Raw genomic sequence first — 24324 nt, forward strand, 5'->3', positions numbered from 1 at the left:
TCTTGTTAGCTTACTGCTACTATTAGACACTGCGCCCACTCTGTTGCCAGATTTGAGAGAAATAAGCAACCAGGTCTATGAAAACAAGCCCAAAAGAAGCAACACATACATGATGTTGTGTAATTTTAACCCAAAACTAAGGCCTCAGGATGACTTTAAGACGTGAACATGGTCATTTTTGTTTTGTAACATTAAATAAAATGTATAAAAATATTTTATAAAAAAAAAAAAAAAAAAAAAAAAAAAAATTCCGATCCCCGATTTTTTTCTCCCGATCCCCGATCACGTGAAAATCACGTGATCGGCTCCGATCCCCGATCACGTGATCGGATCGGGACATCCCTAAGAATTACTAACAAAGAATTGCTAACAAAGCACTTATATACTAACAAAGGACTGGCTTATCTAAAGCCAGTTGAGTAGCACTTGAAATGTTTTGGATCTATGAAACCTGATGTACTTATATGATTCTGTTTTCTTCAAGTTTGTATCTTGTTGGTCGAATGCACTTATTGTAAGTCGCTTTGGATAAAAGCGTCAGCTAAATGCAATGTAATGTAAAAAGGTGAGCTATCTGCCAAGAACTAAACGGGAGGAACTTGTTAATGATCTCAAAGCAGCTGGGACCACAGTCACCAAGAAAACTATTGGTAACACACTACACCATAATGGATCAGATCATGCACCGTCCCCTTGCTCCAGAAGAACATGAACGGCCCGTCTGAAATTTGACAGTGAACATCTGAATGATTCAGAGAAGGCTTGGGAGAAGATGATGTGGTCAGATGAGACCATAATCGAGATCTTTGGCATCAACTCGACAAGCCGTGTTTGGAGGAAGAGAAATGTGGACCTTAATCCCATAGAAAATCTGTGAAGGGAGCTGAAGCTTCCAGATGCCAAGCATCAACCTCAAAACCTTCAGGATTTGGAAAGGATTTTAAGAGAGGAGTGGACCAAAATCCTTCTCTCCACCAAGTTCTAAGACATGTTTTGCAAGGGGATCAAATACTTATTTCCCTCAGTTGAAGGCAAATACATTTTTATCTTTTATATAATGTCAATTTGGGGATTTTCTTTTGGATATTCTTTCTCTCATAAGTAAAATAAACCTATACCATTACAATTATAGGCTGTTAATTTCTTTGCGAGTGGGCAAACTTACACAATCTGCAAGGGATCAAATAGTTATTTCCTGCACTGTACAAACTGCACAACATATTTACATTACATTGTATACATTTAACTCTATTTTTCACCAGTCTACCACAGTATTACTTTTATTTTATATTATACTTTTACACTCTACTGCACACTTGTATGTCTTGTTTTTTTTTCTTAGATTTGGTTCTACTTTTTAGTCTCTCTTTATATATATTTGTTAGAGCAGAGTTGGAGGAAACCTAAGAGTTAAGAATTGAATTTCCAATGATTGCTTTACTGTAATCGTGACAATGACGATACACAAACACAATGCTTTTATTTAAAATGGATTAACTACAGGGATTAAGAAACCAGTGGTTATTCTTCACATTTTGAATGAATAGTTTCTGGTAACAAACCTGTGCTTAACGCTCACTGCCAGTCAAAGCGTGCAAAAAGAGAGCTACAAGGAAGTAAAGGCAAGCATAATACTGAGTCCAATAGGCTTATCAGTGATCAAATGTCCTTCAGCATTCAAACAAAGTTATGCGAAACTATACCTGAGTGATTATCTAGATATAATCAGAGTGAGTTCAGGTTACGGTCCAATTCACCTGAAAACATGAGGAAACTTTCACATTAGGGAAACTAAGAGTACACCTGATGACTAACCGTATAAACAACATGCTAACTGAGATGCTAAACTACCTGCTAACTGACCTTATAAACCACATGCTAACTGAGATGCTAAACTACCTGCTGACTGGCCTTATAAACAACCAACCCAGTCTCACGGCATTTCGTGTTATAGTCACGACATTTAATCTATTGATTCGTGTTCATCAAAACGATTTTCCCCTTTTTTTCATGTCACACAGAACAATTTTAAAAGCAATGTATTTCTATTGGTAGTATGTTTCGTGCCTGCACCACGTCTTTTTGTCCGGTCGGGTCTTGGAAGACCGGAAGCTGTGGGGTTCATAAAAATATGTTCTTACTCAATATCAAGCCATGATTATTGTTTTTATTTTAAATCGTATAATGTCTGACTTTTTTTGCAGTCCGCGAGGAAAATAAATGGGGCTCAGAGCCTCAGAATACTGAAATCTGTATTTTTTAAATATTTTTTTTCTTCTAATTTTTTCTTCATTTCTAAATAACCAACAAGTCCTCCAACTCATACGACCAAATGGGCCGATTGTTCAAGCCCTTATTACGACAAAATATGTTGTTTGTTCAAGCGCTTAATACGACCTATAATTACGTTTTTTTAAAAGTTTTCGCCCTCTAGTGCTCCCGTTGAATGCAAACGTTACAGATGGTCGTTTATTCACAAATAACCCTCTCTGTAAAATCCTAAATTGTAGGATAGTTTGGCCATTAAAACGCTTTTTGATTAGATTTTTAGCGAGAAGTGTATATTGTACTTTTAGAATCCACGTCCAGTCGATATGTAGGATCTATAGTTTGATAGATATTACGAAGATGATTTGAGGTTTCGACAGGAGAACGTGTATATGCGGTAGCTTCCATGTAAAGTTACGGGTTGAAAACAGTATTTCCAGTCTCTACGTTTTCATAATAAAACCAATGATCAAATGATTTAACAGTGATACCTGCAGTACTTATCCACTAAAAAACATCAGTTTATCCTTGTTAATTATACAACATTAATTGGTTTAAATTGTGTACAATGCTTTTGTGTTTTTCCCATAGGTTTTTCTCTTTCGATTCTGAGAGACACATTTCTTTTTTCAGAGGTTTTGATAGGCTACAATCACGCCGCAATGCACGTCGGGATATGGTGTTTATGCGATATGAAATCGGAAAACATTTAAAAAAAAAAAGAATAATACTTTATTCCGAGTGTTCTTGCTTTTCTCTTTGGAAGTCATCACATAACGGCATTGTAATACACGGTTCGGCTGCATTAAATATGACACATCTGCCGTAGTTCTTTATTTATAGAGCCCTGATGAGAAGACTTCTGGACAAACAGGAAGAAGTACCGCCGAAACTGAATATGTGACGTGGATCATAAATATATCCAACCCAGTCTCACATCTAAACGTGTAATAACTACGTTGGTCCACAACTTGGGACGTAGTATTTCTACAAAAACGCCTCTGAAATTGTAGGATCCCTACGTTTTTTTTCACCATTCATTTCCAATGGCTGGCGTCTATGTCACGTGATCTTCAACTTTCTCTCCGCAGAAATAAAAAAACATGGCCGACCTTCGTTTTATTCTCGGTAGAAAATGCCTATTTTAAGGTTAGTTTGACCATTAAAATGCGCTTTGATGTCATTTGATGCGAGAAATATGAGTTGTTATTTCAGATTATGTGTGCAGTGGATGTACATGATCTTTAGTTTGCTAGTTATTACGAAGAATACTTCAAGAAATTGTGTAAATACAACGTTTTCATTGTTATCAAGGTGGTTGCTAGGGACGCTGCTATCGATATTATGTCTGTTATGTTGTGTAACTGTTTAATGGTGTTATCTTTATTGCTACCTGGCATCTAAAATTGTGGCATAGATACGTTATTTTCCATTATGCTCTCTATATATTGTCTTTATTATGCTTTAAACAGTGTCTCGGGCTTTGGCTATAGGGCGGATCAAAGTATTTTGTCCGGCAGTTGTGAAGACTGCTTTGTTTATTGTCCTTGTTTTTGTTTTAAATAAAGCATATTCAATGGAGACATGCCAAACATGTGACGTCATATGACGCGTCGCATCTGCGCACAGGGAGCAGGGAGACCCCGAGATCTGTATTCCCCGTATTTTTTAAATAAAGAGATTTTCAATCACGGGCGCGCATCAAACGTGTGACGTAATGTGGTATTAAAAGTATTAAAAGAGGTGAAAATCACTACAAGTCTGGGCATGTTGAGAACTGAACATACACACACATTTCATAGTCTTATATTTCAACAGTTTTACGACAAACTGTGACTTTTTTGACATGGAAATTATTATTTAAGATTGACAAACATCATATGTGTAATTCGTGGCACAATTCAAACGGGATCGAAAGATAATCTTTCTCTCTCCATTGACTTCAATGCATACTTTTTCCGAAATAAGGTCCCATGGAGGAACCCGGAAGTTTGACGGACATTACCCACAATCCTCTGTAGCAACCATAGACTGTATAAAAAAATTAAATAATACATTATTCCGAGTGTGCTTGCTTTTCTCTTTGAAAGTCATCACATAACGGCATTGTAATACACGTTTCGGCTGCATTAAATATTACATATCTGCCGTAGTTAACTCTATGTATAGAGCCCTGATGACAAGACTTCTAGACAAACAGGAACTGCCGCCAAAACTGAAAACTTGACGTGGATCTTAAATATATAAGCAATTAAACAACATCTTACATTTCTTTTCACACAATACGTCTCCTTGCAGTATCAACACTAATTCGGCTGACTTTTATATTTGATCCAATTGGTAGATAGGCTGTATTTACGCCATAACGGCGCACAGCTGATAGAAAGGGACACCTACTGGTTATAGCACGTTATTGCATTTTATAATTTTATTATTAGATATTAATAGGATCCCTATAAAGTATATTCTTTACTCGTCGTTATTCTCTACTAATAGTTAATTAAAGACTGTATATAATGACTACTATACAGCGTAGTTATTACACGTTTAGATGTGAGACTGGGTTGCCATATCCCAACGTGCATTGTGGCTAAAACATCCAATCACCGAGCTTAAACCATAGCTGAGGATCTTGGGTAATCAGTTCAGTGGGTGTGTATCGCAATGATGCACGAAATGTCCCTTATAGGCCTACGTCTATTTCCGGTGATTTTATTTTGAAATTCAGTTCCTGAGGAACGGCAAAAAAGCCAGAGATTATAGAATTAAACAAATAAATAAAAACAAGGATAATTGTGTGTTATTGTTGAGTAAATAACAGTGTGTTATTTAGAAAAGAATAACAAATTAGAAGGAAAAGAATATTTAAAAAAATACTGATTTCAGTATTCTGAGCCCCATTTATTTTCCTCGCGCACGGCAAAAAAAGTTAGACATAACACGATTTAAAATAAAAACAATAATCGTGGCTTGATATTGAGTAAGAACATGTTTTTATGAACCACACAGCTTCCGGTCTTCCAAGACCCGACGGGACAAAAATACGTGGTGCAGGCACGAAACATACTATCAATAGTAATACATTGCTTTTAAAATCGTTCTGTGTGACATGAAAAAAAGGGGAAGATCGTGTTGATGAACAGGAATCAATAGATTAAATGTCGTGACGATAACACGAAATGCCGTGAGACTGGGTTGAAACAACATGCTAACTGAGATGCTAAACTACCTGCTGACTGACCTATTAAACAACATGTTAACTGAGATGCTAAACAACCTGCTGACTGACCTTATAAACCCCATGCAAACTGAGATGCTAAATGTCCTGCTGACTGACCTTATAAACAACATGCTAAATGAGATGCTAAACTACCTGCTGACTGACCTTTTAAACAACATGCTAATTGAGATGCTAAATGTCCTGCTCATAACGTAATAAACAACATGCTAACTGAGGCTGCAGCCACACAAGGACAATAACGGTCGTATCTGCTACAGTTCTATATCAGATAGACGGTTCGGCCACACGAGGCCGACATGGAAACGCAGAAAACGATAACGAGAACGGGTCCCAAGGTGGGTAGATCAGCGGACGAAACGCTCTGGGGGGCCAAACGGCTCTGTGATTACGCCCTATATCGATGATTTCCTGCTAACGATGACGCAATAGCCCCAGTGTTTTGAGCCAGGTCCCGGTATCTCGCAGGACAGTGCACCCAGTAGGAGCTTCCAGCTAGATCTGATCGATATGAACATAAACGCGAGTGAAGTCTAATCGGACAGGAGAGGAGACACGCAGCTCTGCATGATAACCTGCAGCTCCGCCCGCTGTGATGGAGCGATGAGCAGACCAAACACACACTTCAAGTTAGATCATCACCCTTAGCTATTTGAATTACCTCTCAAACTAGCTAAACTAGTTATACATATGTTTATTTTTACTGTCGGGTCACTCATTACTGGATCAGCCAGCTGCATGAGACCACGGATACTGACGGGCTGTCAGGAGAGGGGGAGGGGGAGGAAAAGAGAGGCTCCGTCCTCCGTGTATTATTCTTATATTCTTATATAGAGTCGTTATTCATTTGTTTTAAAGCTCATTAAATAACAAAGAAGACCTTTGACCGGTACTTTTCTAATTTTGTCCGGAAGTTTAACTTTAACGGACATGTTGACCGGCGAAACCCCACCTCTGCTGCTAAATCCAGCGCGGAGAATAAACAGAAGGGCAACCATGGCAACCATGCATGCGCGAGAAGTCTTCTTTGCTGCTTTAGGTGTATTTTGTGGCAGAAGTACAGCGCCACTTACAGGCCCGGCATATGTACTACAGCGTCTCCAGCGGTTCGAGCTGTCTCGTGTGGACGGACACGTTTCTAGTGCCTATCGTACGGTGGCCGGCAGGTGCAAACGCTGAACAACGGCCCAAAACGCATACATAAGCAGGAAACACCTGCAAATAATGAAATGAAAAACAAACAAACCCTGAAAACAAATACAACAGAAAAACGCTGCATTTACAGAAATGATGCAAACTAAATACAACACACAAACCCCGAAAACAAACGCAACAGAAAAACGCTGCAAATACCAAAACACATACAAAAAAAAAACATACCGGAAGTAATCCAGGCCTCTAGGGGGCGCGCTACGTGGAACATATTGATGTATGACCAGAGATAGAGAGAACGAACAAGAGTGATGGAAATCGGGAGGAAAGAACGTTCATTTAAGAGGAGAAAGATATAAGGAGTTAAGTTTTGTTTTTATACATACTGTAGAGCGTCATATTTATATAGCTAGCATTAGCGTGCCTAACCACTACACCAGCTGAGGAGAGGAGAGCTTCACGTGAAGAGAAGATAAAGTGAGGGAAGAACATTGTTAAAATAGATGACAAATCAAGTGCAGGTAAATAACACGGGCCATAGTGAGTACCGCGGAAACATTTGAAGAGAGAGAGAGACATTCTTAGCTGTTTGTTTATATGTATTTGTGTATAGATGTTGCAACTATACAGAGCTTTAGCAATACTATAAGTAACTATGGTCGGTGGAGAAGTGATAAAATGTGAAGAGGGACAAAGTAATGACAGGAGAGTAGTTTGCATTAGACATGCTCAAGAACAAATATAGAGAAGACATTCAAGGAGAGAGACAAAACACAGATTCAACGGTAAACATGATGTATCTTTCTATTTATTTAGCTAACCACTATTTAGACCATGTGTTTTTGATTGACTTGATTAACCTGTTAAGCCCGAGAGACCCCGGTACCGGGGCACTGCCGCAACATCTTGCAGGAAACAGTGTTTGAGGGCATGTTCATTTAATAAACTATGAATGTTTTATATCCATGTAACGGGAAGAAACTCATCTAACTGATCAATTATTTTTTCTTTTTTTTTTAAAACCCCACAATGCTAACGCTGAGCCTCTGAATTAGCAACGAGCGAAAAATGCTAACAGATTACTGCACCGAAGATCACTCACAAAACCTTATTATTTATCTTTTCTCCACATCCATGACATCGTTTCACATCGTGAGGTGACACAGAATCGATGGGTACCCTCATTATCACTGAATTATACGGATTTGCTACGTTATAAACAAAAACAGACATCAAAACAGGTGACGCTAGGTAGCTAAAAATGCTAACAAGGTTACCTTGGCTCTGTAGTCTCTCCAAAGTGGTCTTCAATGGCATTAAAACGATAAAAACGCTGCTGAAGTTAATCCATAGGTTAATCCAATGTGTCTGTGTCCCTTTGAAATTATTTCTGATAATCCATGATCAATAAAACGGATAATCCATGCTATTCCGTTTCTAGATGTCAGAGCTAGAATGTAGCTTCACTCTAAAGCGAAATTACATGCGCAAAACCCCCACCTTTTTGTTTAAAAATGAGTGTGTGTGGGGGACTCCCCCTTCGATTCTATTGGCTCTAACGGTCAGAAAGAGGTGTCAGGTATTCTGTGCTGGGAAAGACAAAGTGATGTATTGTAATATTAAATGATGAAGCTAGTAATAAGATGTACAGTATAGAATAAAACAATTAAGTGGTAATAGTAACAATTAATACCTTTGCTCCATTTTGTCTTCTGGCTCAGACTGGCTATCAATAATGATAGGTGCATACACATTTGTATAGTTGCTGCAGTGAGAAGACAGTTGAATAATTACTTTCAAATACATAATATATGCATGACAGTCATATTTACAAAAGGATGTTGATCCTCTTCCTGTTTTATTTTGAATACATTGGGTTCTAAACTGACAACAGCACTTTTGTCATACTCCTGCACAATCCTTGTAAACATTTGAAATGGATGCAAGAAACAATATCTGATCTTTGAAAAATATTTGTGGGTGTTTTTTGTATCGTCTTCACTAAGATGTAAGATGTTGTGGGTGTCATTTGGAAATGTATAAAAGTATAATTGTTCTGCTTCCTAGCAATGTTACCCACTGTGATTGGAGGCTATACAAACAAACAAATGTACAAATAAAGATACACATCAAACAACTGTGTCACGATGCAACTGTCAACATCGTTTACCTATAGATGTTGTTCTGACCCGGGGCAGATTGGACCTCTTCCTGGAATGGGGTTGGTGCTCCATCCTATTTTTACCCAGGAAATAAGTGCAGTTGATCTAATGACAGTGTCATTAACACACAAAGGTATTTATTGATTTCATGTTCACAAATTCAAACCGACATGGTATAATTACATTTTGATTTAGTCTTACCCGATCAGACCCTGGTTGTGGGTGCCTGAGAGGTCTGATAAAGGTAAACAAAAAATATATTCAAACTACTGTACTGTTAAAACATTCTGCTTCTTGTGGCACAAAATAATATGTTGACAATGTTTTATTTTGCCCAGGCAAACTGTTGTCCATTCTTGGAGTGACTGAAATAAAATGAACTGACCAAGGTACATTATATTGTTGACCGTCCTTTAACTCTCACATTAGGATTTACATTGGGGCACAATAAACCAACTCCTCTCTGCACCTACAGTATACTATAACTATATGATGTCAAGAGTTACATTTAGGTGCACAATGCTGTCTTTTGACTTGCAAGCTCTTTTACCAAACATGCTAACGCTAGCTGGGTAAATATGACGCTCTTTGTATCAAAACAAAACAAAACGTACCTTCTTATATATCGACTTTTTCCACTTCGATCAACTTTGTTTCCTCCGGCTTCAATTTGCATCACTCTCGTTCGTTCTCTCTGGTCAGAAATCAATCTGTTCCACGTAACGCGCCCCCTAGAGGCCTGGAGCACTGTGTGTTTTGGGGTTTGTATGTGTTTTGGGGTTTGTTTGTGTTTTTTACTTTGCAGCGTTTTTCTGTTGCGTTTGTTTTCGGGGTTTGTATGTTGTATTTAGTTTGCATCATTTCTGTAAATGCAGCGTTTTTTGGTTGTATTTGTTTTCAGGATTTGTTTGTTTTTCATTTCATTATTTGCAGCTGTTTCCTGCTTATGTATGCGTTTTTGGCCGTTGTTCCGCGTTTGCACCTGCCGGCCACTGTACTATTGCGTGTGGACGGAAGACTTTTTTGATAACGATTTCGGTGCGTTTCCGCTATCGTCCTCGTGTGGCTGCAGCCTGAGATGCTAAACTACCTGACTGACCTTATTATAAACAACATGCTAATGTAAAGGGTTAAAATAGACATAAATACGCATTTGAATAATTTTAAATATGGTACAGTTGATAATGTGATTAAAGGTTAGTTCATTGATACAAATAATTTAAAATAATTTAAAAAGGTTAAAAAGTGTCCCTCCCCATATACTTTTATTTGTATATGTCTTAAGAATCCATTCAAATGCATTCCATTGTAAATCTGTTGCGGACTGATCACTAGAGGGCGATAGTGCTCCAGAGGAACCTAAAACCTTTAAAGGCAGAAACTGCAGAATAAATCCTGCAGTTGGGCTACAAACAAGCTAATGTTTCTGCCTCTTGTGTGTTCATATAGGAGGTATAGAGTCTGCTGCCGCCCAGTAGGCCTACCCCTAGGCCTGAGGCCAGCAACACTAACTGCGATGCTAAATGTCTTGCTTATAACGTAATGAGCAACATGTTTCTTCTTTTTACCCTCAATGGGCTTCTCACCATGATGCCTGGCATACATTATGTCCCTTTCTGCAGAGTAACATGAATGAAGATCTTACCTGAAGCTAGGCTAATGAGAAGAGGGTGACCATTGTAATGAAGATAAAGCTGTTAAAATACATCTTTTGCATTCATGATCATATTAAGAAACACCACAAGGAAGGCTTTTAGTTTCAATGCTTGGCTAAGCAAAGGAACATCCATAGTTGTCATGTTTTCTATTGGAAAATATTATGCTACAGGATGACAGGTAACACAAACTTTCTATATCTGAAAAAAGTGTTCATTGAAGTCTTATTGTCGATATTGTTTGTGCAAAACTGTAACATTTGTGCAAGCAGATAACTGTAATTTCTGAACAATGGGCCCCAACCTATATATCAAAAGTAATTTCCCTCATTTGAAAAAACCTTAACGCGTGCCAGTTTATTGTTTAGAAACATTCAAGTGAGGAGTATAAAATAACACATCCAATTAATTGGTTTCCCGTAAACACAGTGTCGAAAAACCTCACCCTGATTATTAAAATAAACACTTATAAATGAATGTCAATTACTGAATAATGACTATGTGCAGTTTCAACAATAAGATGTCAAAAATACTTTCCTACAAACATTTTTTTATTGCAACACAATGGAAACCCCACCATACTATATTTATCAAGCAATGGATATCATTCTTCCATGACCTACTAATCTCAGAGCTGTCAATCGCATCTGGTGACAAGGCTATAGGGAGAACATTAGAGCAGGGGTGTCCAAACTAGGGCCAATGGGCCAACTGCGGCCCATGGTCCATTTTTAATTGGCTTGAAGGAGGGCTGGACTGGGACAAATCTGCCCTGGCGTTTTGGCCCAGACTGGCCCACAACAATCAAACAAAAACACATTAGTGGCTCCTGACTAAAGGAACATGTTTACTATCAGTGCACAAAAGACTACCAACATACATGTACCTGAACACGCCATCAGAACAAAAATTAAATGATGATGAAGTAGTGTCAGCCCAAAGGGCACGTCGTACCACCGGGAAAGTGCCCGGAATGCGACATGCAGTCCAGCCCTGGCCCGAAGCAATTTGTTTTAAATGTTATGGAATATGGCCCACACATAAATGTTGCACTTGACTGTATGGTAATTACTCCACTATATGGAGCTACTGTCTTGAACAAGGCAGCCTCTCCACAAAACAAGATGAATCAAAGAAAATATATTGCCGCGGATGACCAGAAATGGCAGAATCAGAGAAACGCAAGTTAGTGCAAAAAGTTTCAGACACAGTGGGAAAATGAATATTTCTTCATAGAAGGGGAATGTGTCTGTTTGATTTGTAAAGAAACTGTGCCGTGCCAAAATAGTTTAATATACGACGACACTATGAAACCAAATTATCAGACCTACACGTCCTACACTGGTGGCGAGTAAAAACAGAAAGTTAGGCAAATGGTAGCTAGCCTGCTATCTCAGCAACAGTATTTTTGAAAATGCCAAATAGCCAGCTTCGAGGTTGCCCAAAACGGAAAAACCTTTCACAGTGACTTCCTAAAACAGTTCCTCACTAAAGACGCAGGGAAAATGTAACCAGAAAGAATGCATGAATTCAACAATGTTAGCATGTCCAGAAACACAGTTGTGCGGCGAACCGAAGACTTTTCAGCTAACTTAAAAGTTTCAGATAAAGCGTGTGCTTTTGATTTTTACTCGATGGCATGTGATGAGAGCACATACACTGTGCAGCTGGGGGGACTTGACGATACATTTGCATTACGGAAGAGCTACAAAGGAATAACCTCTAAGGTGTGCGCAAAGGTGCAATAGAGTGGAGGTGAGGCTGTTAAAATGCACTCTATCATCCACCTAGAAGCCGTCTGAGCAGAGACTGTCCATCTCGGCGATGAGATGAACAATGTTGTGAAAACTGTCAACATAATTCGAGCATGAGGGCTCTAACATAGTCAATTCAATAGTTCCTATCTGATGTTGATGCTAAATTCGGGGACCAACTGTACTATTCGGATGTGAGCTGGCTGAGTCATGGCTCCATGCTGGAGCGGTTTTATTCCCTGAGATCAGAAATCGACCCGTTTTTGAAAGAATTGGACCAACCTCTTCATGAGCTGACCGACCCTCTATGGTTGGCAGACTTGGCATTTTTTGTTGATCTTACTGATCATCTTAACAAACTGAACAAGAGCCTACAAAGGCAAAGACCAGCTTGTTTTGTGTTTTCTTTAAGCATACTCAAAGTATACTTGACCTACTTCTGATTGATTTGCTAACTGTACCTCCAGTGAGTAGTGAGTGTTTTTTTTCTTTGTGGCCCTCGGTGAAAACAGTTTGGACCCCCCTGCATTAGAGGCTATTAAATGAGATGCTGATCTGGTTGTATCATTCATGTAAATTAAGATTGAACATACAGTATATGCACACCTTGGTGCATTGGTAGATGATTAGGACTCAATGTCAATCCAGTTCAAACAGATGAAAGGTTATGTAAAAAATGTATTCTGTATGTGATGTGTATGAATGGTTATGCTAAAATAGTAGATAGATTAAAGTGGACCTATCATGCTATATTTAAATGATATATTGTAGGGCCATACCTATATAAGGTATATTTATACGTTTCTGTTTTCAAAATACCAAACAGATCATGCATTTTAGCCATGCCTCATTTCGCTCTATGTGCTGTTTGCTGTCTACGGGTCTGATTCTGCTGACCACGCCCCCCTGCAGGAGAGGGGAGACGTGCTCTGATCAGCTGCTGGGCTGTCAGAAGAGGGGGAGAAAAAGAGATCTCCGTCCTCCGTGTTTTATTATATAGAGTCGTTATTCATTTGTTTTAAAGCTCAATAAATAACAAAGAAGACGTTAGACCGGCACTTTTCAAATTTTGTCCGGAAGATTTAAACTTTAACGAACATCTTGACCGGCGAAACAAACTGAAACTGAAACTCTGCCGCACGGTCCCCTCGTTCCTTGGAAGAGGCGGAGAGGTGGGTGTTTGTCATCTGCTGGTGGACTAACCGGAGAGAATTACAGTGCTTGCCTCGACGGGGAGGGATTGCATTGCAGCGGGAGCAAACGCTTGCCTCGGGGAGGGAGAAAAAAAGCCACAGCGGAGAATAAACAGAAGGGTAACCATGGTAACTATGGGCGGGAAGTCTTCTTCGCTGCTTTTGTGGCAGACTACAGCGCCACTTACAGGCCTGGCATATGTACTACAGCGTCTCCAGTGCTTTCGAACGGCAATGGCCGTGGCTGTCTCCTCCTGATTGGTGGAGTTGGCCCAATAGCCGTAGCGCCACCGTCCTGACGTCAGGACAGTGTTCAAATCTGGATCAGTTTTTATCAGATGCGTTGCAGCCCCTTTTTTAGAGATTTGGGTATGGAGGAAAATAGAGAGGGTTGTGTTTTCTGACACTTGGTGAGTTCCCTGGAATACCGGGGACACATATTCATGTATAAAAGACGTACAAAAGTGCATTTTGCATGAGAGGTCCCCTTTAACTCAGACGATTGCTAACAAGCATCAGGTATGATTTCTGTGAAATGGCATGAGGAGTGGAAAAGGGGAGGGACGGGGTGGTGTGGGAAAGGGACTCCCTATCGTTTTCTTTCTTTGTTTTTGTCTTTCTTATTGTGTTATCGTTTACAAGATTTGTATCTGTGTTTATAGAGCTTTGGCAACTAGAAAACAATAACAAGTTGGTCACAAAAAAAACAAAGGAAACAAAGGGACAACTAAAAGTGGCTTCATGTGACCCATGAGCTAAAAATAACTTAACCGTCCCTAAATCTTAAATAAATAACGTGTATACTATTTTTAAATAACCAATCCATAGTGCAGAGAAAGGGAGGGACATAATGAAAGTGATTTTAAAGTTGACATATATGAGACACATACTGTGGACCATTGAACAATTGAATAAGAAGTAGAGCAATTCTAAATAGTCAGATAACCGGTATATTGCTTTTTAATTAACAGACATTGTGGGGATTTGTTTTTCAAAGTGTTTTTATTTCGTTTTTCTTATAACCATTAATATCATGCATTTGCTCATTTATCTTATTTGGATGAGATGTTTCTCTTATTGGAAGATATATAAATGTGTGTATTTTGTTGATTACCTTCTTTCTTTTTTAATCATTGTAATCCTCTTGGTGCTTTACGTTGTCCCTCTATTAACTTTGATTATATGTTACATTGGTGTACCATGTCCATTTATAACTTTGATTGAGCTGTAGATACTTAATGTCCATAGAGATTAATTGTTGGACTCCTTCATATACAAAACTATGCCTCCTTTCTTTCACAGATTTTCTGACTGTTCACTGGGATGTGAAAAACTGCCCTTGAAAAACTATATTCCACATTGATTGTATCAAACCTCAATAATGAATTAGTCTTTCACCCATGTAAAAGCAAAGACACACTTTTAGACAGTGAGACAATGATTCAAACCACCAATACCCTAAAAACATTGACTATTGTAAGAGTCGGGAGTCATCTGATAATTTATTCCGGCAAATTATTCAGACCTCCTAATTGACCTAACCGAAGTTATTGAGTCTATGTAAGTTTGCTGCTTGGCTCAGATCCACCAACGTCAGCAAGATCTGACCTCTATTAACTCCCAGAAGAACCAGGTTCAATTAACTGCTGTTTCAATTCAGACGACCCCCTAAATCTGTTTAAGCGATCCCGAAGGATTTTGATATCAGTAAATGAGGTGTGGCCCTACCAAAGTGTGAGTGTGGCAGTGTGCAATCTTACCTTTCAAGCAGGAGAGGAGAGCGCAGATGTCTTTTAAGTTGTCCCAATCCAAAAGGTGGGATCAGTTTATTTGAAGAAAAATAGGTCCAAACTTATACAGGGTTTTTACCTTCTCTCGTTACAACATTATAATCATACTAAACCTATTATGCTGTGATCATGTTCTAATTCACAGTTTTACATTTATTACCATAATTTGTAACTTCAACTGTCCAATTCAGTTGTGACATTTAAAATCTCCCGATAGAATTTAGAGGCATTTCCTCATAAAAGACCGGTGATAATAAAAAGCACATTAAAACTTTCATTCACCAAATCAATTCACATCAATTCCATACCTTTTTTCCGACACAGGTGGCGGGACTAACATTCCCATACCTATCCGCATGAATTCGGAGGAAGATTCCTCACAGATGGCGGGCCTAACACTTCACACCTATATTCCGACATAGGTGGCGGGACTAACATTCAAAAACCCATACCTATCCGCATGAATTCGGAGGAAGATTCCTCACAGATGGCGGGCCTAAATTTCACAAACACATCACTATCATTCCACTCACAAACACATCAAGTCATTCCACTCCTTCAACCCAGAAATTCACTCCGCATTCAACCAAGAAATTTGAGAGATATTTACCAAGTTTGAGAGAACCTTACCGAGAGCAAAAACCCAGCTCTCAGGGAGAGAGCGTTACAGAGAGAGAGTATACCAGGGGATCCCCCCCCTCTCTCTCACTCTCTCCAAAAAGAAAGTTCCTCCACATCTGCCAGTGTCTTTATGCTCGAAAACAGGATAGAAAAACCTAAAGACACCTCCTCCATACCCATATTTGTGGAAACTGGGCATGGCCTCTGATCTAAAGAACTGGACATGACCAGACATATTCTATGGCTCTGGCATAAGACACACCTTCCCATGTTTGTGTAAAAAGGACATGACCCCTACTCTGCAGGACTTGCAAAATATTATTCTTGGCTATGACATAACCACTGTTTTGGGGCCTCAATGTATTTCTCCTTAAGTCAGGAGCCCCCCTCCCTGTGTACTGATGTGAGGGGAGAGAGAAGAAACTGCCTCTTTCTTATCAGTGACACCCATAAACCATTATAGGCCTTACACACTCAATTTAACACACCACTTTGTTTATACTGTAAATATAGAAAATCATAACATATGAAACATTTTCATCGTGGGTTATACAAGAATATAATTGACTATATTTGATTATAACTAACTTTCGTTTTAATTATTCAACCTAATATGAAGATCTCAACACTATAGTAAACATTACACAGTATCTGATAATCTTTCTTATAATCAGAGAAGTTCAAAAGGGCGCTTCTGTGTTTAGTCTGACTCAAAGGATGGCAGGGGCATGTATTTAGCTCTGGACCTCCTTGAACGGTAGATTACTGCTCCGCATACCAGGAAGCAGCCGGCAACAAGGAAGATGTTCATGCCAAGACTCATGCTCGGACCAGATACTGAAATGGAAGAACAAGAAAAAGACAACCATTACCTTCATATACATATATTTGTTTCATACTAAATATGGGATTATTCTGAATCCTATCCCTATATGAATCAAACTACATAATTACAGTGTATTGAATAATCTTATGGCTTTACTACTACTGGGCATATTTAGTGAGCTGCATAACCAGGAGGAGAACCCGGATCCTAGAGAACATTTGTATAATATCTATGATAAAGAACAAAGTCCGCGGAGGAGAAAAGGTTGGTTTGCATGTATGGGTTAATGAAGAGGGCTTTCAACCAATATACCCCTGTCCGTGTCCCGTAGTTAAACCAAAATACAACATGTTATTTCAACTTACGAAAAGTACTTAACTTATGTATCTTACCTAAGTTATATAACAAACAAAACCATGATATTTTGCAAAAGCAACAAATGAATACTCTGAGCACAATTTTGAAAATGTTACCATTTCACAACATAATGATTGTGATAACAGCCATTTTTTTGGGCTGATTGAAATGGGTGGTGCTATACTGTATGTGGGTACACTTGTCTGCCAGTTTACTAGGGACACCTATCGTCGTAAAGTTCAGTCTTGGTTGAATTTGTTTGGTTGAAACTATGTAGGATGTAGTTAGTGCACTGGAAAAAAAATGCTGGTCCAAAAACAAGTTAAACAATAATGAAAACAAGCCGGTTTCACTTGAAATAAGTAAAAAAATCTGCCAATAGAACAAGTGAAAAATTGCTTGGTAAGATTTCTTGAAATAAGATGGGATATTTAGATAAATCAGATCTTGTAATTATCTGGGAGAACTAATATTGAACTATATTTGACCAGAATCAGGAAATGTTGTGTTAAAATATAACCCACAAATGCACAAAAGTTTTCTGTTTTCTAATGAATAAAAAAAAAGAATGTGTTTCATCTGAGATACAACTCAAAATAAGATTTTTTGACTCAACAAGATGATTCATTGTCTAAAAACAAGACCTATATTAGGTGTAAAGACATATTCTGATAAAAAATACTTGGCAAGATTTTGAGTTTTTGTAGTGTGCAGCTGTGTATGTGGACACTTACCTTTGCTGTCTGAAATTTTAGCCAGGCGCAAAGGTCCCTGGGAAATGGAGTGGCTGGAGGACTCGGCCCCAGCTTCCCTTCTTGTTCTGCCTGAGTTGGATCGGATACATCCCTGCGAGCATCTGGTTCCTGGAACGCCAGTCTGACACAGGATGACGGTGCAAGTGATGTACACCTGCAGACAGATGGAGGTAAAGTCAGTCAACGTCGTGAAAAGTCATTTGTACATTCTTAACAAAGTATAAACGTATAAATAGGTACAGTAACAATTCCTAATATCCTAAAATAAGCTTGTCTCGAAGTCAGTTTTGTTGTTAAATGCCTGGAACGTTATGTTTGATGACAAAAAATACATCAGTAAATACCCCACTGGTGAATAAAAAAACAGCGGTTTCTAAAGTGTCTGAAAATGTCATCATTCCCAACATTAGCCGCCTTTAGGTTAGCGGTGGTGACGTGAAGTCATGTGACCGTGCTAGTTCCCTTATAGAGAGGCGAAGTCCCTCCCTTTCCGGGGGACCTCCATGGGACCTTATTTAGAAAAAAAATTGTATTGAAGTCAATGGCGAGAGAAAAGTTATCTTTCGATCCCGTTTGAATTGTGTCACGAATTACACATATGATGTTTGTCAATTTAAAAGATCATTTTGCAAGTAAAAAAAAAAATTTTTTGCAGTAAAACTGTGAAGTAAGACTTTTTTTGTGTGAAACCGCTCAATGAACTACATCTCTGGTCTTGCACAACAACACACGTCACCAAGATGGCCGTCACTACTGTCTTGCCAAAAAAGGGATTGACTACCCTCACTATCACCACAATGAAACACGTCCTGAAGAATGTCATTCAAAGCTGCCTGCCTGCCTTCCTTCGATTCTCCCTGAACTGTCTGATCTTTTTAATGTTCAATGTTAACCATTTGTGCAGATAGCATGAAGTAGAAAAGATCGCCGATGCTAATGTAGCGTTAGCGTTAGCATGTCTCCTTCGAGGGCATCCGGGCTTAAACGGTGTATTATAGAATGATCACCCCGGTGTGACAGTACTCTTCAAAGGGTTCACGAAATATGACTACTACACTTACTGTTTAACATTTTGGGTTAGTTAATGTTACTTCATGTTAAGGCTAATACAAATGACAAGGCTAAGGCTGTAATGCTAACTAACGTGCTTGCTACTAGCTAGGTAGCTAACTTGATCCAGCCACTCCTGGTTCTTTCATCAGACGGGAAGCGAAAAAGAACGAGCAAGACCCATTGCTGGTATGATTACCACCTAGTACAAAGCACACAGGCATCTTGTTAAAGTTATCTTATCTTAGCTATCTCTTATATTTAGTGGAGGAAAACAATTATGACATCACTAATGCGACTCTGGGATTTGTAGTCTTTCGAGTTGCGTATTTTTCATAGTCTTATATTTCAACAGTTTTACGACAAACTCTGACTTTTTTGACATGGAAATAATTTTTTAAGATTGACAAACATCATATGTGTAATTCATGGCACAATTCAAACGGGATCGAAAGATACGTTTTCTCTCCCCATTGACTTCAATACATAACTTTTTTCGAAATAAGGTCCCATGGGTCGGAAGTAGATGGGCGGGACTTTGCCTCTCTATAGCCCAACATTAGCCGCCTTTAGCTTAGCGGTGGTGACGTGAAGTCATTTGACCATTCTGTAGTTCCTTTATAGCCAAACGTTAGCTTTTTATTTAACCGTGTAAGTCTCATAACAATTAACTTTCCACGAATATTCCAAAATCCGATGGAGAATTCCCATAGTTTTTTGTTCAGGTGACCAGTGCACTGCCAATTTCCGTATTGGCAAACAAAAATACATGCCATCCCTGCACCACTATATGCAGACTACAGTACAAGTCATTCACAATAAGCACAGTATATAACTTTGGTTACTTTCCTTATCTATTGCTCTGGTACAAATACTTATTCCAAATAAATGTCCACTTATATTTTTTGCTAGTTCCAACGTAGACGTATAATATTTTGACAAAATACTTTTGTGTTTCAGAAAAAGTAACCTTACCGATTCATGAGCACCGATGAACTCAAAAGCCTCCATTCCAAATCTGAAGTGAGTCTTGGGGCTAGGGTAGATTGTAACTGTGTCGTCCCTCATGCACCTGTTACATAATGTTGATACAACGGTTTATTCGAATAAATGAAGGCATTTCTCATATGAATCAAACAAATGCCTCTTTGCCTCAAATACCCTACCCGTTTTCGATGATGGTGTAGCTGATTTGAGAGTTGGCGTTGTCATATGGAGACGCCTTGCAGGTCTCCACAAACAGCTCAGTGTTGGGGATGGAGGTGGTCGCTTCGATCTGCATGAACATAATCTGTTTGAGGTACACCTCCACTGGGTAAACGTTGGAGTCAACTTGTTTTTGGAAACGCTGGGTTTCAAAAAATTCAAACTGGAATGTGAATGCACCGAATCCCTTCTCTTGGAAGGCGTACGGGTTTTTGTGCGTGAATCCCAGGGTCAAGTTGGTTTGCTTTGGATAGCAGCAGAAGAAGACGATCTCAACGTCGTGCTGCCTGGTAATTACATTATCCGGGTTAGCAGATGTGATCTCGTTCTTGAAGATGATGTTGTCGTCTTGCTCCTAAAAATGGAAGATCATTTAATTAAGAGAGGAAGCAACAGTTGTTACCACTACAAGACATAAGTAGATGGTTTTATGAGATACAAATACATAGATTTATATACTCTATAAACTATTCTCCAGCTAGTAGAGTTAGCACTTATTTAGGTGTCTGAATGAAAATCAATCAGCTTTTGCCAACATGAATAAAGTATTCTGACCACAAGGCATGCTGCATTTAGTTCACTCTCTTGAGGAAAATATATTTTAACTATTGGGGCTCAATCATGAAAACTAAAAACTTGACTAAAATTGGGTAGTTGTGCTAACCAAGAACTTAGTTTTCTTTCTAGCAAAACTACTCAAGTGGCAAGTAATGTAGGAATATTAGCCACAACAAAGATTGAGTAAAACCTTTTGATTTATGATGTGAAGTTGCTGTTTTGGAGGTTTGTGTTGTTTTGTTTCTGTTACTTGTGATGTTATTGTAAGTAACCGAGAAGATACGTTTTCTAGACTCTTTCTACCCCCCTACACTCCTATTTGGAGCATTGTTAATTTGACAAAAAGGGACAAAATGCACAATAAACCATATTCCATATTTCCTTTTGGCCAAGAAAAATGGTGTTGCGAAGGTCTGATATCGTGATAGCCCTTGCCTAACCGTTTTTGTTTTACATCAAGCAAAGAAATATGCGGATGTGTTCAGCCAAATGTCCTTTTAAGAAAAGCGATAGAGAGTTTTTTGTGTACCTCTACAAAGGTTCCACATGCATTTAGCGACATGATCGCCACCAGGTGGGTCGTGTTGGAGCGTGTTGCCAGGTCGCAGGAAGAATCACCCAAGGCTTTCAGATGCAAGTTGTTCTCATGGTGTCTGATAAGGTAGGACTTCTCCACTTCCACCGTCATTGTTGTTTCACTGCATGTCACTTTGGTCTCTAGAAATCGGTAACATGTATTTATTTTTTTTCGTCATATAATCAGTGTAAATCTCCAGGCTTTAAAACTTGACATCCATCCACTTAATATCAAATGTATTGGACATAATCATGGTCTACATAAATGATCAATGGAAGAAAAAGTTAACTAACCATAGTGTCCGACATCTACAATGACACAGCGTAGCTCGGATTGAAAAACTCGGCCCCATCTTGAAATGAAAAATAGATAGTATAAATTATATGAATGGTTTTATCAGGGAATTTCTCAATTGAAAATACACAAAGTAGGTATTTTTTTTAAATATTGAATGGGTGCAAGTGTAGTATTCTTATTTAACCTGATTTACTTAAAACTCACTCGTCAATTGCTTCAGAAACAAAGCAAATAGGAAAATGGTCGTTCAGTTCATTTTCAGTTGGTGTCCATTTTATGATATATTCTTCCGCAGAGATATTCTCTTTCGAAATGCCCATTGGTCCAGTAACAATCAAGTTATGAATCCTAGAAAGATAGAGAACACTATATTATAACTTGAAATGGGAAACATTATTTGTTTAATAAAGGTAAAATAAGTAATTTCTCATAAATGAGACCCAGGAGCAGATTGTTCATTGTTATATTGCTGCATATTACATTAACACATTAATCAAAACGCTTTGCTGCAAAAATAGACATTATATTTAACGCTATATTTCCTTACGTGGAATATTGGGCTCTGGATTTGACTTTGATTTCGAGGGGTTGGTTAACAAACGCAGGAAGATCCACTCCATTGCTCGGAGTTGGCGCCAAGAAAATGGGAAAGTAATCACCATCAAGGCATGAATGGGGAGAGTATGAGTCCACTAAAGGTCAGGGGAGAGAAGAGAAAAAGGATTAAATGGATTGAATGTTAATATTCCAATCAGTGTTATTACTATATGCATAAGCATCTTACAATATTACATTTTTTCCTGAGATGAATATAAATCCATGCATATTTTTCTAGCTAATTGCAGAGAACATCAAGACTCTCTTGTGGATTAAATCAGTACATATGCTTTACAGACAGTTGCCAAGACTCAAAAATACATGACCTGAAATAATTCAATGTGACTGGAAATGTATTTACAATGAAATAGAAAAACTATTTAAAATATTTTGTTCAAACAGTCCTAGCCAAAATGTAGCCCTCCTTTTAAGTCCAATGAACAAGCATGACTGAATACATCCTATAAGTCAGACTACAAATAAAGAAAACGTTGCAATCGCTGCAAATAAAAAATGCTGCAAGAAGCTCCAAATACAATTTGGAGAATGTTTTCTAAATGCTGTGCATGTGTTGTCAAATTGGTGAAGATGTTTCTTTGTTTGCATCGTATTTGAAAATGCTGTGGGTTTCTCCTATTGTTAGTGTTTTGAGGCCGTTGTAGCGAGTTTGCCCCTGTCGGCCACCGTAGTAAATGCCTATATTAAAAAATGTAAATGTTTACCTCACCTTGAACACTAAACAGCAGAGAAAGCTTGCTCAAAGCAGCAATTGTAATTCTGTAATGATTAAATGCTATTGGAGCAGCTGTTGGAGCAGCTGTTGTTGTTGGTGCAGCTGTTGTTGTTGCAACTGTTGTTGGTGCAGCTGTTGTTGGTGCAGCTGTTGTTGTTGCAGCTGTTGTTGTTGGTGCAGCTGTTGTTGGTGCAGCTGTTGTTGTTGGTGCAGCTGTTGTTGGAGCAGCTGTTGTTGTTGCAACTGTTGTTGGTGCAGCTGTTGTTGTTGGTGCAGCTGTTGTTGGAGCAGCTGTTGTTGTTGGTGCAGCTGTTGTTGGTGCAGCTGTTGTTGTTGCAACTGTTGTTGGTGCAGCTGTTGTTGTTGGTGCAGCTGTTGTTGGTGCAGCTGTTGTTGTTGGTGCAGCTGTTGTTGGTGCAGCTGTTGTTGTTGCAACTGTTGTTGGTGCAGCTGTTGTTGGTGCAGCTGTTGTTGGAGCAGCTGTTGTTGTTGGTGCAGCTGTTGTTGTTGCAACTGTTGTTGTTGGAGCAGCTGTTGTTGTTGCAACTGTTGTTTGTGCAGCTGTTGTTGGAGCAGCTGTTGTTGTTGGTGCAGCTGTTGTTGTTGGTGCAGCTGTTGTTGTTGCAACTGTTGTTGGTGCAGCTGTTGTTGTTGGTGCAGCTGTTGTTGGAGCAGCTGTTGTTGTTGGTGCAGCTGTTGTTGGAGCAGCTGTTGTTGTTGGTGCAGCTGTTGTTGTTGCAACTGTTGTTGGTGCAGCTGTTGTTGTTGGAGCAGCTGTTGTTGTTGCAACTGTTGTTGTTGGAGCAGCTGTTGTTGTTGCAACTGTTGTTGGTGCAGCTGTTGTTGTTGACGCAGCTGTTGTTGGAGCAGCTGTTGTTGTTGGTGCAGCTGTTGTTGTTGCAACTGTTGTTGGTGCAGCTGTTGTTGTTGGTGCAGCTGTTGTTGGAGCAGCTGTTGTTGTTGGTGCAGCTGTTGTTGGAGCAGCTGTTGTTGTTGACGCAGCTGTTGTTGGAGCAGCTGTTGTTGTTGGTGCAGCTGTTGTTGTTGCAACTGTTGTTGGTGCAGCTGTTGTTGTTGGAGCAGCTGTTGTTGTAAAGCTGTTGTAGTGGTAAGGGTTATCGCGTTTATCCCTCCTCATTGTAAAGGGGAGCTTATCTGTGTAGGTTCCATCAGAGTAGTGCAGCGTAATGGGGTTGTTGGGAAAGTCCTCCACAACAAGTTCAATGGGTTGGTTTCCAGTTTGAGAACTGTATGTATACTGTAGGGTGCAGGAATTCTTAAAAAACAAAGAAAGACAGTTTTCACATTTACAGTGAAACAATTTCAGGATATCATTTGTTGTCTTTTATTATTATTGAAAGCTCTGTGGGGGCCCATCAGGAATTTACGTTTGAAAATCACATTTTAAGCTGAATTGCTCGATTGATTGTAATTCTTAACTTTGGCTGATTCCTTACCATATCGAAAGAGAAACCTTGAGGCAGGCGACATATCCCACACTCATATCCATTTGACATTGTTGGTACCCTGCATCT

General features: G+C 39.0%; 1 protein-coding gene across 1 annotated transcript; it reads right to left on the reverse strand.

Moving 5' to 3' along the window:
* Positions 1-15223: 15223 nt before the first annotated feature.
* On the reverse strand, positions 15224-23004 carry LOC117497016 (CUB and zona pellucida-like domain-containing protein 1). Its single transcript, XM_034148901.1, has 9 exons — positions 22784-23004; positions 22007-22151; positions 21664-21807; positions 21456-21514; positions 21115-21302; positions 19988-20382; positions 19797-19893; positions 17751-17925; positions 15224-16670 (listed from the first exon to the last, which is right to left on the reverse strand). Exons 3-9 carry the CDS (start codon positions 21777-21779, stop codon positions 16534-16536), a joined length of 1167 nt encoding a protein of 388 aa, XP_034004792.1. The 5' UTR covers positions 21780-21807; positions 22007-22151; positions 22784-23004; the 3' UTR covers positions 15224-16533.
* Positions 23005-24324: the final 1320 nt, after the last annotated feature.

This window comes from Trematomus bernacchii, unplaced genomic scaffold (assembly GCF_902827165.1).
Source record: "Trematomus bernacchii unplaced genomic scaffold, fTreBer1.1, whole genome shotgun sequence".
Lineage (NCBI taxonomy): Eukaryota > Metazoa > Chordata > Actinopteri > Perciformes > Nototheniidae > Trematomus > Trematomus bernacchii.

Excerpts from the sequence above, each read along its gene's own strand:
- LOC117497016 (XM_034148901.1), bottom strand. The coding sequence starts at position 21,779 with ATGGGCATTTCGAAAGAGAATATCTCTGCGGAAGAATATATCATAAAA. Across the intron at positions 21,303-21,455 it reads TGTAGATGTCGGACACTATG|AGACCAAAGTGACATGCAGT; the intron begins GTTAGTTAACTT and ends ACCGATTTCTAG. Across the intron at positions 16,671-17,750 it reads TAAAATTTCAGACAGCAAAG|TATCTGGTCCGAGCATGAGT; the intron begins GTAAGTGTCCAC and ends CTTCCATTTCAG.